Genomic DNA, 18,952 nt, shown 5'->3' on the forward strand with positions numbered 1-18,952 from the left:
GAATTTGGTGTGAAGCAAAGATGCACTTTACATTTTGTGCAAAACACTTTTGGTGCACCATTACATCCTGGTTTTTTGCAATGACCTCTTTTTTCTGAAAATTGAGGCCAGTGGCCAATTCCATCCTTCCTCACTTCTTTTTCAGGCAGTGGTGCTGCTGACCCAGTCTTCTTCTTCAACTGAATTGCAGTTTCCATTGACAAACTACTAGGTTTTCCCCTTTTTTTCTGTCCATCCTTATTCTGTTTGCAAAGACAAGCAGCAACAGTAGCTTTGAAGTCCAATAGGCTGAGCTGATCTAGTTTTCTCACGTTACACTCTGTACAATCTCTTCTGTATAGTAGCCAAGCATTGACTACAGTCAGATCAAGCAAGTGAAATACAATTCTCAAATACCATTTCTTTGACTGGATCTTGATGCGATACAATGCTATCAGTGAGTCCAACAGATAAATACCACCCATGCACTAATTGTAATAGTGAACAATACTGGGGCATTCAACATTTATTTTTTCTTTCTTTGTACAGTCCCATCTCTCCACTGTTGATGTTGGATGAGCACCAGCAAAAGTACTGAGCAAATAAACAGGCTTGTTATCATACCATTTTGCTGCACTCAAAGTAATGCCATCAATTTTAGATAAATGTTCCTCATAACTCCCTCAACCCTTCTTTTTCATGACTTTGCCAGAAGTGAACATACAGCCTTTGAGCCGATTAGGTCTCACAGTTTCTAAAGACTGAATACCCATCTCTTCTAGTTCAACTTCTAACCAAACTCCTATGAACCAATTATCAAAATACAGTTTGTGAAACATGTGTCTAGATATTACAGAAGCCAATCTGAGAACAACATTTCCACTCACACCTACATCAGGTAAGGATGGGTCATGTTTCACTTTCCCTGAATATATCTCTAAATTATGTGCAATTCCATGTGAATCACACAAGACAAATGCTTTGTAACCCCATTTTTTAGGTTTATTTTTGACATAATTCTTCAAGGTGTGTCTTCCCTTGAAAGGAATCATCTGTTCATCCACTGACAATTTTTCACTCATGGGAATTCTTCGAAAATTTTCAACCAATGGCTCCAGAAAGGGTCTGATCTTGTACAATGTGTCAGCTTGATCTATAGTTTCGTTATCATTGAAATGGAGGCCTAATTTTAGCTGCTCCCACCTATTGAGGCTCATTACATCAGCAACAGCTGGAATCTGAATAGTAGTTTTTCAATACATACGAGACGATGGAAGTCCATAAATGGACAAGTACATACAACAACCAAAAATTGTTCAATCTCATTTTTATCAGTGTTTATTGGTTTAGAAATGTCTTTCGGTATTGCATATAAGTTGGTTTGATCTACAGCATTTTCCAAAATTTTATCATCTAACAACTGCCTAAAATAGGTCATAGGTAGGCGAGGTTCTTCCGGTGCACAAGGGAAACAACACTTCCATGGTTGAACAGGACGAATAATACGATTGCTAGAACGTCTCCACTCATAATTGACTTGAAATTCATCACTAACATTCTCTTTATCACTTTCATTAGTCACAAGTACAGAATTATCACCATCCTCTTCACTATCATTATCACTCTCACCTATAATTATGTCACCTTGACGCTTTTCTACTATCTCAATATCATCCACACTATCTGAATCTAAGACAGAATCTTCTGATTCATACCCAGGAATAGTTCTAACTTCATATTCTTCACCTTTCTTACGTTTTCCATAAAACTTATTGGGCTCCAAGACTCTGTAACAAAGTGAGGTTATGATTCCATTATTGCCCAAGGTGACTTCAGAGAAACGGACCCAAATTCGCTCATAGCACATGCAATATTTATAGTTACATGAAATGCAGTGTTTATATTGAAGAATGATACTTACATTTCTAAGTATTTTTGTTTCTTGAAAAATGACAATAGCATCACTGTAAATAATAGCTAAACTTGCACCAGCACAGGAAGACGACAAATGACTGCAGTCCAACATTCAATGCTACCTACCAAAGATAATATTATTCTGGTGCCAGTGCAAACAACCTAAATATAAAGCAGCCAAATTGTAACACTCAAGTCACACTGGTCAAGAAAGAAATAATGATCCTAATGCGAAATATTACGATAAAATTTGACGTGACTTCAGAGTCACGGTGGGCAGTAGAGGGTTAACAGTGCGACAGCCAGAGCACAACCATGCAGAAGCTGTGACTGCACACGATTTTTTAAATAAAAACTACGTAGCTGAAGCATGATTAAGAAAAAAGTTGATGGCTGTTAATACATTTGAATATCTTAAAGTTTCAGTTAAAGTAACTTAGTAATAAGAAACCTCTTGCATAAGTAGGATCTACTTCCAAGAGCGTAACAACACCAGTGTATGTGTGCTATGGCTTTCGACCAATCATAGCGTTTGTGTTTGTTTGAATCAGGTTTATCCTAATGATGAACAGATTATAGTTTCAAAGTAATGGAAAACAAATCACGTTGAATATGACGACGCCAACTTGCCCCCTATCCCTTAGCGGGATGACGGGAGAGTGGAGGAGGAAAGATGTCCCGGTGTTTAAGTTTGACACCATGTGGTGGCCCTAGTAAAACTTCTCCCCCATCTGAGGTCAAGACTGAATGCAACAGTCTTGTCCTTTACTGATTTACGTAATCTTGAGGCTTTCTTATTTTAACCGATATTAAAATTAATCTACCCCCATACTTAGGCAACACATTGGTAGTCTTGGCAAATTAATAATATAAGGTAAATTTGCTAATTAAGTCTTTCAACTTGTTAATTACGTAATTACACAAGTGGTCTGTAGTTATTAATTTTATCCTCTGTATTAATTTGTGATTTTAAACATTGTTTATTAAGTAATTAATCACAACATTATTCGCTGCATCAAACAATCAACAGATGATGACTAAACTGCTGTGGCACATGAAACACTAAGGGTGTTATATTGCACAGCAACTGTTAGTTGCCATTGCTTTAACTTGGGCTCAATGTCAGCTTGCATGCCTGTAACTTGAATAATATCAGTAACAGCTCCTATTAACACATTGCTCAGTGTCATGTAGCAGTATCCTTACTATATTAGTTTATTATGGTATCATGAGGAATTCTTCGAGTTGATCTGTTCTGTATCTCCCCAGCAGGAGATAAGCATGTCCATAAGAAAAAGTCTTTTACAAGTTTTTGACATCTGCACATGACACTGATCCCAAACGAAATCGCCGGCCGCGGTGGCCGAGCGGTTCTAGGCGCATCAGTCTGGAACCGCACGACCGCTACGGTCGCAGGTTCGAATCCTGCCTTGGGCATGGATGTATCTGATGTCCTTAGGTTAGTTAGGTTTAAGTAGTTCTAAGTTCTAGGAGACTGATGACCTCAAAAGTTATGTCCCATAGTGCTCAGAACCATTTGAACTATTTTTGAACCAAACGAAATCGACCCCTCTTCCTGCTCACCCTACGGAAGTGCTTCCTTGAAACATGCGTTAATACTTGGTCTCTTCAACACTCATCTTTGACTATCAGCTGGAGTCAGAAAAATGCTGCACTCATCGGTGAAGAGAACCTGACAACATTGACACGGTTTGCATTGCTGATGTTCCATTACCCACCTTCTCCATGCACCACAATGCTGGGGCCTTTGTGCTGTTGTTTGCAGCAGATGCCTAGGTGCTTCATATGTCGTATGGAGATGGTTGTCTACATTCTGCGTTGAATAATCCCCAAAGGGCAGTGTACATATCTGTTGCATTCTCCTTGAGGGTCCTATGAGCTATAACACACACATCAATAAATGTGTTGTATCACCACGATATGCTGTGCAGCTGTGTTGTTATTGTGACTGTTTCTGTACCTACAGAAGACTGTCCCTGACGTTGTTTTGTAACCGTAAACTCAGTTATAATGCGTGATACCTACGGTACTGCACTCGAATGGACTCTAGCATTTCAGTTGAAAGTGAAGCTCCAGTGGACATGTGGAGAAGTCTGTGGAACAGTAGAGTGCACATGGATCATTACACGAAGGACAGTTGTAACCAATGATCAGGGCTGCATCATCAAGTTACGTGCAGAAGGTTTGTCAACCAGGGAAGTTGCTCGACATGTTCTTTGGAATCAAAGTGATGGGGTGCGGACACGAATTCGGTTCAAAATGACAAATGGTGTTGAAGACTTACACCGCAAAGGCTGTCCACCTTCGACAGGTGCACAGGATGATCGATATATACGACATTTGAGTCAAAGGAATTGTGGATCGACTGCTCCAGAACTAAATCCAACATTCTAAGAGGTTACAGGAAATCACGTATCGCATCAAACTGTTAGAAAACGACTGCATGATGTAAATCTCCATTCCCTACGACCACCATGTCGTATACCAGAACACCACGGACTTCGTTACAGATGGACATGAAATCATGCTGAATTGATGCCCCAGGATTGGCGTAAGTTGCTGTTCATGGACGAAAGTTGGATCTGTTGTAACCTGATAACTGCAGACAATCTCTGTAGAGACTATCTGCTAATATCTACTGCTTCCAGCACTGTGTGTCACATCTAAAACAAAGTGGTGATGGAGTTATGTTCTGGTGTAGCATTACATGAGGCCACCGTACAGCTCTCGTGGTTGTTGAGGGCAATCTCACTTTCTGCAGTGCAGGTATGAGATTTTGCAGCCAACAGTGGGATTGACTCACTAACGATTTGGTGAGAATTTCAGCTTGATGAACTGTAGCTCGCGTACTGCTTTCGTGGAAACAGTCCTTCAGCCCACTGGTGCCGAGTGGTTAAAGGCGCTACAGTCTGGAACCGCACGACCGCTACGGTCGCAGGTTCGAATCCTGCCTCGGGCATGGATGTGTGTGATGTCCTTAGGTTAGTTAGGTTTAAGTAGTTCTAAGTTCAAGCGGACTTATGACCACAGCAGTTGAGTCCCATAGTGCTCAGAGCCATTTCAGCCCGCTGGTATCACCAGAATTGAGTGTGCTGCCTGTTTGCTGAGCATGAACCCAATCGAACCTGATTCGTGAATATCGACAACAACCACATATTGTGTGCGACTTATACATAAGTGCATTGAGGAGTGGGACAATTGGGCCAGGGCTTGATGACTTCAGTGATGGCATGTCATGATGGATTCAAACTTGCATCTCGGCAAGGGGAAGTTCTACCACATATTGATGTTGCTCACGAGTCCCCTATGGAAACAGACGATTTTGTCAATACAAAAATGCTTGTTCTTTTGATTTGGTGATCTGTACGCATTAAGAAAGAATATAGGCACATGCCTTGGTGCTGGTTTTTTTGTTTTATACCGTGAATTTCGAAATAAAGTTGTGATGCAAAACTTTTGTTGGTATACGTATATAAGTAGTGTGTATCAATTGATGTTGTGGACCACGAGTGATCTCTAGAAGGAAGATCTTCAATATTTGGTGCCAGGTAAATTTTCAAATGGCGTCAAATATAGAATACTCAATTCACTGTGTGCATAATTATTCCCATGTCGAAATCGTCCCTACACAGCAAACAAACGCCAAATATTGACCACTATGAGAATGACCTTCAGTGTTTAGTGTCCAACAATAGCAGCTGAATGTTCAGATGATGTCAATGTGGAGTACACTAATTTGGTGTGCAGCTTCCCACGCTGACAAATCTCATTACTATAAAGGCTGATGGTCACATGGCATAATCTCAGACTCAGCCACTGAGATATGATGACAAACTAACTATTGAACATAAGCCACATTGTCCCATTCACTACTGGAAACAGCACACACACTACTGCACTCCACTGATAATGCAGCATTAGTTTCACTGCCAAAACACAATTTGGCTGTTCATAGTGGTTTCTTTTAGTCAAACTACGTTGATAAAGAGGTGTACAATTAAAAAAAATAACTTTTGAAGGTGATGTATAAGTCTTTCTGTGTGATTTATATACATTATTTTTGTACTGTCGCCAAAATCTCCCTCATAAAAACTCCTCTCCATACAATTCTATCACTTCATCAGACAAATCCTCAGTCTTGTAGAAGTCTTCATTGTATTCTTTTCAACTAACTGCTCTTTCCTTTCTGTTGAACAGTGAAACTCCCACTGCAATCTTAGGGTATGTTTATGCTGCAGACTTTCTACTGACACCTCACTGCCAGCACATTGCACCTCTCTGCTCACCAGGAGCCTTGTTACACTTACGCTCCAGCCTTGCTGCTCTCTGATAATAATTACCCTGTAGCCTTTTATGTAGCTAACTGAATGCTTGCAGAATCAAACATGGCACTGCTGGAGTGACCTTGAAGCAGCCAATTATGACCTAAGTTTCAGGCCATGCAGCGATGGTCACGGCGCAAAAAACAAACGAGCCGGATATCACCGTCTGGCGAAAATTGTAGGGAGCAGTTGGGCAAGCATCAATAGATTGTTTTAATTTGGTATACACCGAATCAGTCGTTGTTCTGTCGACCATTTCTTTTATGACATCTTCACATTTTTCTTGCATTGGTTGTGGCTTGACTTCCCCACACGTCCCATTTATTACATTCCTTAGTGACTCACATCGCTATATTTCTGTCTTTTGTTAGACGTTTTTGTACTTTGTTTTGTCAAGCAGTTTAATTAATCCTTCTGTTACCCAATCTTTCTTCATAGTCACTTTCCATGTACCTATGTTTGTCAGTCTAGCTTCTGTGATTATGTTCAAAATTTTTTAATTGGATAGGTAAAAAAATCTACTCACCAAGCTGGTGCCGTTTGGTGAGTAGATTTTTTATCCAACCAATTAAATAATTTTGTCAATAATTATTTGTTTATGTGATTATGTGTGTTATCGATGTCTATTCCTCTTCAGCTTAACTGCCTAGTGTGGTACTCATTAGGACAATATCCACAGCCTTAGAGACCTTCAAATACATCTCATCATTCCTTGGTATTACAATATCTCACATCTTCCCACGTTAATTCTTCTGGAAGATTATTTAAAATTTCAGTTTACTGTTCATCATTACCAAGTTGTGATCTGAGTCTATATCTGCTCCTGGATATGCCTTACAATATAATATATGACTCTGGAATGTCCATCTGAGCATGATGCAATCTAAGTGTAATCTTCTCATTCCTCATTCGCCATTCAGCATGTATAACTGAGCTATTGTTGTTGGTGTAGATTTTCTGTTGATTCTGATAGGAGCAACTCTTATCATCTTTCATATTAACTCACTCTGTGCCCACCCCAGTTATATCATCTTCTGCTTCTGTTGGTATTACCTTATATTTGGATGAGCAGTAAGTACTATATTCTTTCCATATCACTTCACTTATCCTCACAATATCTATATTGACCTCTTCATTTGCCTCTTCGGACTTTCTAACTTTCCTGCCATCTGACAGTCCACACTCTGACACGTAGAATGATAAACTTTCGTTGCTTATTCAATCTTTTATTCATGTTTACCTCCCACTTGATTGTCCTCTCCCAGAGATCTGAATTGGGGACTAATCCAGAATCATTTGCCCATGGGAAGACTATCATGACACTTTTTCAATTACCAATGCAGGTTACATGTCCAGTGAATACACACAATGTGGCTTTAGTACATTGATTCAAATTGCCTTCTGTATCCCCATGCTGTTGTTCATTGCTGATACTTCCACCTTTCAAGTGTAGTTTACCGCCCAAAATTTAAGCAGTGTCTGGAATCTAACCTCAATAGTTTCAATTGCTTGTCAAACACATTCCCCCTTTTTTAAAATTTTCTGTATTTTTTTTCCTTCCATAACTAAACTAATCCATCCCTATCTTCTGTCACATAATGTATTCAAACAGAGAGTAACACAAAGTGTTCTCGTAGACATCCCAGAAGAAGAGGTTTTGAATGAGATATGTTCCCCAGTAACAGTTCTTAATGTGAGAAGACTCTCAGAATGGTCTTAGGAGAAAACAAAAAATAAAATAAAATAAAACTACAAACAAGTGTGTTAACCTTTTACTCTCAAACTCTCCTGCAATATGTATATTTATTTGGTACAAGATGTGAGGTGTCACATCAAGTATCACAAACGGTAATCCACCTCCATTTAGGGAAACAAAGATGAGTATAATAGACACACATTCTCAGACTTAGTTTCCACATATCAATGGCAGTGTGGCGATGTTCAGAGAAGTAGTTAGACACCAACCGTCACCAGCTATGAAGGTTTGATTTCTCTTTGCCATGTTCTTTGGAGCGTCAAGCGTAGACCCACGTCTTGGTGCCCTTTCCTTAGTCTATGTGCTGTATACATTGTGCCATCAAGTACAATAAATCAGTGTTTTTAGCAATGGGTGTATTATTCGGTATTATAGTACCTACTTATACCCCGTATTGGTGACCCCGAGTTTGTTATTCCACCTTTTCGCACGAGTTAAGTGTTTGGGACTACCGCATAATGAAAAACGCCATTTACATCCATCGACTCAACCGCATCACGGAGACCATGGCCATGGGCTACACACACCTGGCATTCAGTGTCGACCAGCACAATGAAGAAAGCGTGTTTAACCCGCTGTATTTCCAACACCCTGCTACAGTGAAATCAGCTCACGCTACATCGCCAGAACCTGCTTCCACGCCACTTCGAGTACATAACCTAGAGAACAATCTGAGAGCCTCTGGTTTTGTGATGCCATGCTTCCCCCACATTACACCAAAATATGAATCACACCAGCGGAACAACCCCTTCACATTTCCTACACCTACACCAGTGCAACGAAACATTAATTACAGTGTGCAAGCAGACAGCATTAATTCCGTAGATGGACCTGCTTCTGTCCCATATAGACTTCAACAGTATCCTTCTGTGAATGTGACACAGCAACAAGTTGCACAGTTCACGAACGCCTCTATCGACTTATCAGGCAGTTACTCTAATAATGCGAGTGTTAGCATACCTTCGCCAGTGAACGTACCTCAGTACTTTTTCGTACCAGTTCATGGAACCTCTTCTTATACGTGCCATGTGAACATTGTAAAGATGCACCATGATCACGTAGTACCGCACCGCTCCATTGGAGCACAGTGAACTATTCCGCCAGGGGACCAAGTAACGTCAATTGTGAACACTGGCCTAATGATCAGCCATGTACCACAACACGTGTTGTGCCAGCTGCGTCGATTGACTGCTTCATTGCACCAAGCTACTCTACCGCCCAACAGTGCCACCGAGCACGTCGGCCGCACCACAAAGTCTAGAAGATACAGCAAACCCCCCCACATGGCACCTGATATCCGCGCTCACACCTAACCTATCTGCTGCTTCCAAACTGCTACCACCCAAGAGGCTACCGAAACTACCAGCGTTCACACTAGAACACCCCGAATTTTGGTTCGCTCTCGCAGAACAAACTTCTCAGTACTATTCGCTCAATGATGACTCAAGATTCATCTGTCTGCTGACCAACCTCCACGACCATGTAGACCTGATCCATGATTTAGTAAGCACATCCCCACAGGTAGACAAATACACAACTGCCAAGGAGATAATATTGGAAAGCGTCATCCAGACGTCAATGGAAAAGGTTCAGAACCTCATCTACAAGGAGCACCTCGGTGACAAAACTCCGTCTCAGATGTGGCAACGCCTATGACTCCTCATCAACAAACGGGCCCTGCCCAATGACACCCTCATGTCGATATGGATCGGGAAACTGCCTCTCTCCATCCAAACTGCCATCGCCAGCAACGAAGATCAATCAACTGAAGAACGCATCAGCGCTGCTGCCCGAGCGCACTCCGCTCTCCAGCGCGAACACCACGCGCAGCAACCCCCCCCCCCTCCCCCTCGCGCTACAACATTCCACCCCTCCCCCCCCCCCCCCCCAACGGCAGGCCGCAGACGACGCCACAACTTAGACGCCGGGCACAACTCACCAAGCCAGCCAAACCAACTACAAACCGCACAAACAGCAGTGACTACACCACCTCCGTCCCTTCCCCCTAGTCTCAACACTTCCGATGATCCAGAGCCCCAAGAGCACCCACAACACTACCCATTCTGCTACTACCATACCAAGTTTGATCGGGCGCTAAGAGATGCAGCCCTCCTTGCTACCACCCAAATGCACCGCGCAGGTCGATCTAGGCACTGCCACCTGCAACGAAAAAGCCAGGTGCAAGCTGTCCCTCGACTCAGTAGAGGAGCCACTCCCTAAGTGCACTCCTACGTACATCAGAGACTGTGAAATAGGCATTCGTTTCCTCATCGATACGGGCGCAGACGTGTCTTCGCTACCACTGTCGATGAAACCAGCAAACATCCGACCACACCGCACACAGTTACGAGCGGTCAACACTACGTGTCTAAAGTGTGTAGGCTCGATGTCATTTTCCGTACACCTTTCCCCCAAGTGCGTGTTTAAGTGGACTTTTCTGGTGGCAGACATTCCAGAACCGATTCTGGGCATTGACTTTCCTAAACACCATGTGCTTTCGCCTAACATAGGGTGCGATACTGTTTTTCACGAACTCTCGTGCAAACATTTCCAGTGCGCCACTGCGAGTGTGTGTGATACCGACTTGAGTTCATACTACCACCTAATAAGTTTGTGTGACTCGCTCTCAACCACTTTACAACAAATTACTGACAAACTGTTCGCCAAGACAGACGAGAGGACATGTTTACAACAGGAACAGCACAAGATCAAACGTCACATGGAAAAGGCTACACTCAAGCTTACGGCCACCAGGCGACACATCGAGAAGCTACAGGAATGCCTCACAGAGGACGATACTAAGGTTAGTACCAGTACCTCGATTTAGTGTGCGAACAGTGATTCTCCACCCACACACAGTGCTAATCTTCCCTCGGCAGACTCTGCACAGCTGCAACCCACAGATACAGATATTTGTAAACTTTCAGGTGTTACCATGACAACCACGTGCACAAAGAATGATGTCTTGCGCACGGCAGTTGTCACATCGCCACTAGTGCCAGTTTCCAACACCGCAGTTGTGGCTCGTACTCCCTCACCGCCAGCGACGCCTTCTGTGCCGGACCCGCTAACTAAAGACAAGGCCGCCACTACACGCAAGCATAACGCACTTTTTTCGCCGACTCCAGAAGCGTTTGTCACCCCCGTGCGGCAGGCATCTTCCCTAGAAATGCCCGTCGCGCCGCCAACTCAGATTATGGCCACACAGCACACTACGTCAGCAAGGACACAAGCAGCTGACCCGAAGACAACCTAACAGCACACTTGGAATACTTTGGACCTGCCAAACCACACCAGGCGCGTTGACCTCGCGCCACTCCAACAGACTGCTGCACAACACACGAGTGCTCACAAGTACACAGTCGCACGCATCGACCAACAGTCTCAGTCGCTACAAACGGAACCATCCACAAACTGCGCCTAACTGATGGACCCCCAATCTCTTGTAGAACTAGACGCTTAAAACCTGAACTCGTGCAGACCGCGAAGGAGCAAATTACTGAGCTTTTACAAGCCAAAGTCCTGGAGCCCTCCTCCAGCATGTGGTCTATGCCGATACGTTTCGTAGATAAGAAAGACGGTAACAAGAGAATGTGCAGAGACTACAGACTACTCAACGCCTGCACTATTCTTGACAAGTACCCTGTACCTAACATAGCCGATTTTGCACACGTACTTCCCGGCTGTAGTTATTTTTCGGTCATCGACTGCAAACGTGCGTATCATCAGATACCTATGGCACCCGAAGACGTTGAAAAGACGGCCATTACCACACCTTTTGGCGTCTTTGCATACCGTTACATGCCTTCCGGTCTTCGTAATGCAGCCCAGACTTGGCAGCAATTCATAAATGAGGTTCTCTTTCACCTCTCTTTTTGTTTCACCCATTTAGACGACATCATAGTCTTCAGCCCCTCACTGGAGGACAACAAGACCCATGTACAAACTGTACTCGATACCTTGCAGCCAGCAGGTATCGAAACTAACAGTAAGAAGCTGCAGTTACACCAGACCTCCATCGACTTCATAGGGTTCGTGGTGTCATCAGTTGGCAGTGAACCAGTGTTAGAGATGCAACGCCCGACTACTTACAAGGAATTGCGCTATTTCTTAGGAACAATAAACTATTACAGGAAGTACCTACCTGCTGCGGCAGGTCCAGGCTCCACTTACGGACGCGCTTGCAGGACAGTTAACCTTAGGCACACGACCCGTCCCTTGGACAGAAGAAATGAACTCCACTTTCGAGAAATTAAAAAAACTTTTGGCCTCAGCGGTTACCATAGCACACCCTCACCTGGAGGCAGAACTATTCATAACTACAGACGCTAGCGAAAACGCAGTAGGCGCCGTCCTGAGCCAAGCGGTCAGCGACTCTACCTCCCTACCGAGTTTCTTCTCGAAGAAATTGAACAACGTGCAGAAGTAGTACTCCGCTTTCGATCATGAACTATTAGTGGTCTACGATGCCATCAAACATTTTCGTCCAGAGATCGAGGGCCGAGGACTCTATATACTCATGGACCACAAACTGTTAGCCGATGCCATACAGAACCCCCCGAAAGACCCGCCCCCACGCTGTTTTCGATATTTCGACTTCATATCACAGTTTACCACTGATGTGCGGTATATCAGGGGCGCCGACAAGGTTGTCGCAGACTTCCCGTCGCGAGTGGACGCAGTGACGCCACTTTTCGGTATACCGAACCTCGATACCTTGCAAGCAGTGGACGAGGAACTCTTGACAATGATTTCCGACCAAAACTCGTCACTCAAACCAGTACGCACTACTTACCTGGGCGTAGTGGGCGAGATTTGGTGCAACGAATCCACCAGGACCCTACGACCGTTCAACCCATGTGCCTTACAGCGTGAAGTGTTTCTCAAGCTCCACAATTTAGCACACCCTGGCATCTGCGCATCCACATGACTCATAATGGAATGTTTTGTTTGGCACAACATGAAGCGTAACTGCCAAGAGTGGGCCTGCAACTGTACACCATGCCAACAGAACAAGTTATCACGCCGCTCCATACTCCCCACTGCATAGTTTCCCTACACCCACAAGCCGGTTTCAACATGTCCACACAGACTTAGTGGGTCCCCTCACCCCCTCTGAGGGCAACAGGTACATCCTTTCAGTAATTGACAGGACAACACGGTGGATGGAAGCACCACCCCTGCCAAACATTACCGCAGAGACTGTAGCACAAGAATTCTTCTCCGTGTGGATCGTTCGTTTTGGTTCCCCTGCCACTGTCACCACTGACCAAGGTCGCCAGTTCGATTCCACATTGTTCAACTCGCTCTGCACTCTTTGCAGTGTTGCCCCTGTTCACACCACAGCCTACCACCCCCAATACAATGGATTAGTTGAGCAATGGCACACGACGCGAAAGACTGCAATTCGATGCCATGGAAAGCTATGGACAGAGGCATTGCCATTCATACTGCTTGGTCTCCGTGCCACCTACAAGGAAGACTTGAATGGCACAACTGCCGAGTTTGTGTACGGACAGACACTCGTCTTACCTGGTGAACTGGTCAATCTCTCACCCGAACCCATCCTCTCCGAGCTACCCACCTTACTTGAATGCGTCAAACTGCATTGCTCTAAACTTCTACCACCCCCCCTCCTCCAGCCACACTCCCCCGCACACATACATCCTGCGAACATTGGAAACCTGCACACACGTAATGCTCCACGTGACACAGTGTGGACTCCCCTAAAGCCTCCCTAAACTGGTCCACATAAAATTATTAAACACAAAGACCAGACATTAACATCAAGGTCAAAGGCAGCCCAGTCCACTTCACCGGGTAAAACCAGCATATGTGGAGCCGACGTCCACGCCCCCTCTTGTTGAGGATGCAATTCCTCTAATCACATCACAGCTCACAATCGAGCTCCCTTATTTTGCCCCCGGCTGCTCCCACTTCTAGGCCCCCTGCAACTTGCAGGACTCCTGGCTCACCCTTCCGGGGTTTCTCGCCCCAACCTTCACTGTCCAACTCACCCCAAGCCAAGTCCAGTGACACCAACAGCTCTCCATCAAGCTCTTTACCCCCCTCTCAGACCTCTCCCCCCATGCCGGGAACATCAAGGTACTCCCAACCAAGCACATATTATCCCCATACTCCTGTGCCCCCCTCGCCGGGTCAGCACACACCACTGACCCCTCCCTGCTCGCCATTCCATGGCTTGTCAGCACCCCTACCTAGAACTGATCAGGGCCTTCCACCAGAGACCCATAAGATTGAACTGCGGGTGGACATTTCCCCAGGGGATATCACGAACCTCTCTATCACCATCCTAGGTGATTCTGCTTACGTACTGTTAGGAGTAAAACTGAGTGTGTCGCCCCCTATTTCCACACCAGCCACTTCAGTAGTGCAGTGATTCCCACTCCTGCCCTCCACATCTGTTGACTCTATCAGAGCATTTGTGTGCCCTAACGGGTACGTGTTCCTGTGTGGGCCGTGTGCGTCACAGATCTCCTCACCACACCCACACTCCAGGGCTGGCCGGCGCCTTCGTTACCCTCAGAGATTCGACAACTACGCCATCCAGTGGATCCCCCTCGAGCTGTGAGCCCAGCCATCACCGCCAATCCCAGATGACGTCGAGGAGTTATCAGTCACACATCTGCCTGTCGGCCCACTGCCCCCGCCCACTGCACCGATGAGTATTCCATACACCAAGAAGGAAGGTGGGCTATGTGGCAATGTTCACAGAAGTAGTTAAACATTGACTGTCACCAGCTATGAAGGTTTGATTTCTCTTTGCCATGTTCTTTGGAGCGTCAAGCAGAGACCCACATCTTGGCGCCCTTTCCTTAGTCTTTGTGCTGTATACATTGTGCCATCAAGTACAATAAATCAGTGTTTTAAGTAATGGGTGTATTATTCAGTATTATAGTACCTACTTATACCCCATAGCAGCACCTCAAGCAAATCTTCTGAAGTCATCCATTGCATCTCCAACAGATCAGCAAATACTACAGCACAAATAGTCAACATAATTTTGAATGAACAAAAAAAATGGAATTCAAATACAAAAATAAATTCTTCCAAGTGTAACAAGAATCCACATAGACACACAATACAGGAGTTAGGATTTGATGCAAGAGAATTAACTGTACCTCATATTGTATATAATAATTTCCAAGTTCAACATACTTCCCAAGTTGATAATGAATCTTTATTAAACAACTCATTGCCAGATAAAATGTTTCGTTTCATTCTTTGTCTTATAGATCAGCTGTGGAAAAATGAACCAGCAGATACACAGCCCTTTAGAACCAGACTGCTTAAACTGATTCCCATATAAGGAGGCTAACAAGGTCACTAAATGCAAAACCAGGAATTTTAGAGTTTTGCAATGGAATGCTAGATCTGCTATGTCCAACAAAATCAGCCTGTAAAATGAATTTCATCGACAGAAGGTTATGATAGCCTGCATGGTTCCAGTCTTCCTTACCTGTAACTTTCAATGGATGTTCTTTGACAAGTTCTGACAGATTAGATGGAAAAGCTGGTGTGGCAATTTTGGTTCACAGTGGTATATAATATACTAATGTAAATCTACAGTCACACAATTCAAATTTACATGCATTAGCTTTTACTATTTCTTGTATCACATCTACCTTCTTTATAGCGTCTGTTTATAATCCACTAAGAAATAAAATAGAAGCTGGGACATGGAATCGGCTAAATATGCCAGTCACTGTATGTGGTGATTTCAGCTCCCACTGTAAGAGTTGGGGCAGTGATTACACAGACAGAGAAGGAAACAACTTATTGACAGCAATAGAAGATAACCAAGAAACTAACCAACAAACTGTAATGAATGGTGGCCCACCCACCTTCATTCATCATCTGTTTAAAAAACAGTTCACCCCAGACATTATGCTGTACTCTCCTAGCATCGCCAATATTTCCAACTGGGAACTTTTAAGCGACCCACTGGGTTCAGACTCTGACAATCAAAAATTTATTTACATTTTTTGTGTGTAGACCATCAAGCTGATGACTTTTGCAAATGTCTTGCATAGGTTTAGCTAACACTTACATACAGTAGTAGTACATACATTCATCTTAATACCGAGCGAGGTGGCACAGTGGTAGCACACTGGACTCGCATTCGGGAGGACAACGGCTCAATCCCATCTCCAGCCATCCTGATTTAGGTTTTCCGTAATTTCCCTAAATCATTTCAGGCAAATGCCGGGATGGATCCTTTGAAAGGGCATGGGCGATTTCCTTCCCAATCCTTCCCTAGCCCGAGCTTGCGCTCTGTCTCTAATGACCTCGTTGTTGATGGGACGTTAAACATTAACCTAACCTAACTAATTCATCTTAATATTCTAATTATACTACTTGTTACAGAAGAGGGCAAGTAGATTAGAATTTACTGAGCGAATATAAACATTTATTCACTAAGAAGGATTTTAACTACTTGTGGAACAGCTTTAGTTCACAAGTTTGCATAGCATGCGGCAGCTTGTTGAACCATATCTGCTCATTAATGAAAGGACTATTGTCAGTTATTTTTAATTTTGTCCTCTGCCTGAAGTAGTTACTCTTACTTTTAGTATCATAATTTTGTGAATCACTGCATTTAGTTACTTTGTTTTTACAATTCATAAAAATATAGGAAGTTTATGCAAATACAAGGAATATACTGTTAGATATTTGCATTGGACAAAGGTTTCACTGCAGACCTCTCTGGACTTTAGTCCATGCATTAATCTAATTGTTCTTTTCTGTAATGCTAATATTCTACTCAGGTGCAAGTCTGCTGCACTATCCCACAACTCAATACCATAATTAAGAAATGGATAAACTTTTCCACAGTAAACAATTTTTAGCGTTTGACTTGGGACTGTTTTCGCCAGCTGATTTATCAGACATAGACTAATGCTGATTTTATCACATACAGAAGTAATGTGGTTTACCCAACCCAGATTTTTGTCTGGGAGGACGCCAAGAAATTTAATGTTATCTGTTTCTGCCTCATGAGAACCAGTTGTTTTAAATGTTAGTGGCTGGGATTTACTGATGGTATTTAACCCCTGGTGTAGAAAATATGTGGTTACTTCCATTACATCCTTAGTTGCAGCTGATTTTAATGTCTCCACATCTTTTTCATAAAATAAGCATAGGGTACTAGATGTGAGTTTAAGAGTTGTGTCATGTCCTTGACATAAACCAAGAAGAGAAAGGACCAAGTATCGATCCCTGGGTTACTGTGTCTCTAGAAGACTTGAAATCTGTAACCTTATTATCTATTTTACATGAAAGTTTAGTACACTGTTTGTGATTTGTCACGTATGCGGTCAGTAATCACATAAATGAGAGTTTGATGTTGCAAGCTTTCAATTTCTTAATGAGCTATTCATCGTTGATTGAGTTGAAAACTTTGGAAAGATCTAAGAATACGCCCGCTGTCTTCAGGTCTTGGTCTAGGAGGATGTACACTAAATGGAGAAATTCAGCAACTGCAGTAGTCATGCACTGATCTTTCCTAAAGCCATACTGGATTTCTGTTAACAATTTGTTCTTTGTAACATAAGCAGGGATCTGAGAAAGGGTAACCATTTCAAAAACCTTACTAAACCTTACTGAGTGGTAGTTTGAAATCTCTTTTGTATTCCCCTTCTTATGCTCTGGTTTAACAATGCTTATTTTGAGGCTACTAGGATAAGTGTTTTCTCCAACACTATAGTTAATGAGGTACATGAGTGTTGTAACTATTTGTTTTATGCAATTTTAACTGCTACTAAATTGCCAGTAACCATTAAAAACTAGTTTTTAGATAAAGCAGGGGTCAAACAGAGTTTGAAAGACTCTTTGATAGGCAACTCCTTCTACTCTGTAGATGTATATCTTAACAGAGACAGTTAAGCCAGGTTAAGTAAAAATGTTTTTTAGCTTTCAGTTTTGATAGCACTTGGTCACAACAGTCAATAGTAGGTATTTTGTGTATGATAAATTTGTTAATAGTGCATAACAATGTTTCACCCTGACTGTGTGTTAAATCTGCAAATATTAGATGCTTCAGTTTACTGTGAAGGAAATGTTCGGGTTACTTACACCAAACAACTCCCTTTTAGTGGTAGTTCATTTATTCACCCAAACACAAGCAAGGCTCACAAAGAACTGACATGACAGAACAGGCCAAAGATAATCTTAGCTTAGTTCAAAGATGGATGCATTGATGTTGGTGTTGATTTCATCAGCGCCAAACCCCCCCCCCCCCCCCTCCCCCGCAGTATGGAGTACTCTTGATAGGCTGGGGAGGGGGCACTATGGTGTCAGCAGAAGTGGTCTGTAGGAGCCGGACCATGGTCAGCTCGACAGTGTCATCGGGGAGCTGTGTGGGTAGATGTCATGAAGGAAGGTTTGGCCACAGAACCTGGAAGTCATGAAAGCGAACTGGGCATCGTACTGGGCATGCAGCGACAGACAGGCCGGCGGTTTGCGGGTGGAACTGAGCGACGATGACAATGTCTCTGGTGGGCGTGGCGAACACACGAAGCATGTCCAGGTCAACGAAGGGTGGGAGGGAAACACATTTCACCAGGTGGCAGGTAATGGCGGAGGTTGTGTCATGAGCACTGGATGAAGAGAAACACAAAGTGAACAGGGTATAATCGTGCAGTATTATTGAGATGTCATGGATTATGTCCAGGGGTACAGGCACAAACACCTCGAGCGAGGGCAAGATGGGGAGGGGGGCATGAGAAACCTCGACAGGGTGAGGCAGGCGATGGTGGAGAGCTCAAAGGGACCGGTGAAGGGCCCAGTGGCGAGGGTGTGATCGTAGGTAAGCTCGACGTGGGGAGCATATGGTCACTCGACGGAGTGCGTGAGACCGGAGTAGAGGGCGAGGTCGGAGGAGAGCTCGATGATTGGAGCTGGAAGTCACTTGACTGAGTGTGTAAGTTCAACGTGGAGG

The 18,952-nt window shown here is 43.7% G+C and overlaps 1 protein-coding gene across 1 annotated transcript; it reads right to left on the reverse strand.

The window, feature by feature from the left end:
* Window positions 1-662: 662 nt before the first annotated feature.
* On the reverse strand, window positions 663-9,044 carry LOC126438172 (piggyBac transposable element-derived protein 3-like). The gene is made up of 3 exons (XM_050090546.1): window positions 8,971-9,044; window positions 1,280-1,766; window positions 663-1,217 (listed from the first exon to the last, which is right to left on the reverse strand). The coding sequence occupies exons 1-3, from the start codon at window positions 9,042-9,044 to the stop codon at window positions 663-665; spliced, it is 1,116 nt and encodes a 371-aa protein (XP_049946503.1).
* Between the last annotated feature and the right edge of the window lie 9,908 nt (window positions 9,045-18,952).

The sequence above is a fragment of the Schistocerca serialis genome, unplaced genomic scaffold (assembly GCF_023864345.2).
Source record: "Schistocerca serialis cubense isolate TAMUIC-IGC-003099 unplaced genomic scaffold, iqSchSeri2.2 HiC_scaffold_1261, whole genome shotgun sequence".
NCBI lineage: Eukaryota > Metazoa > Arthropoda > Insecta > Orthoptera > Acrididae > Schistocerca > Schistocerca serialis.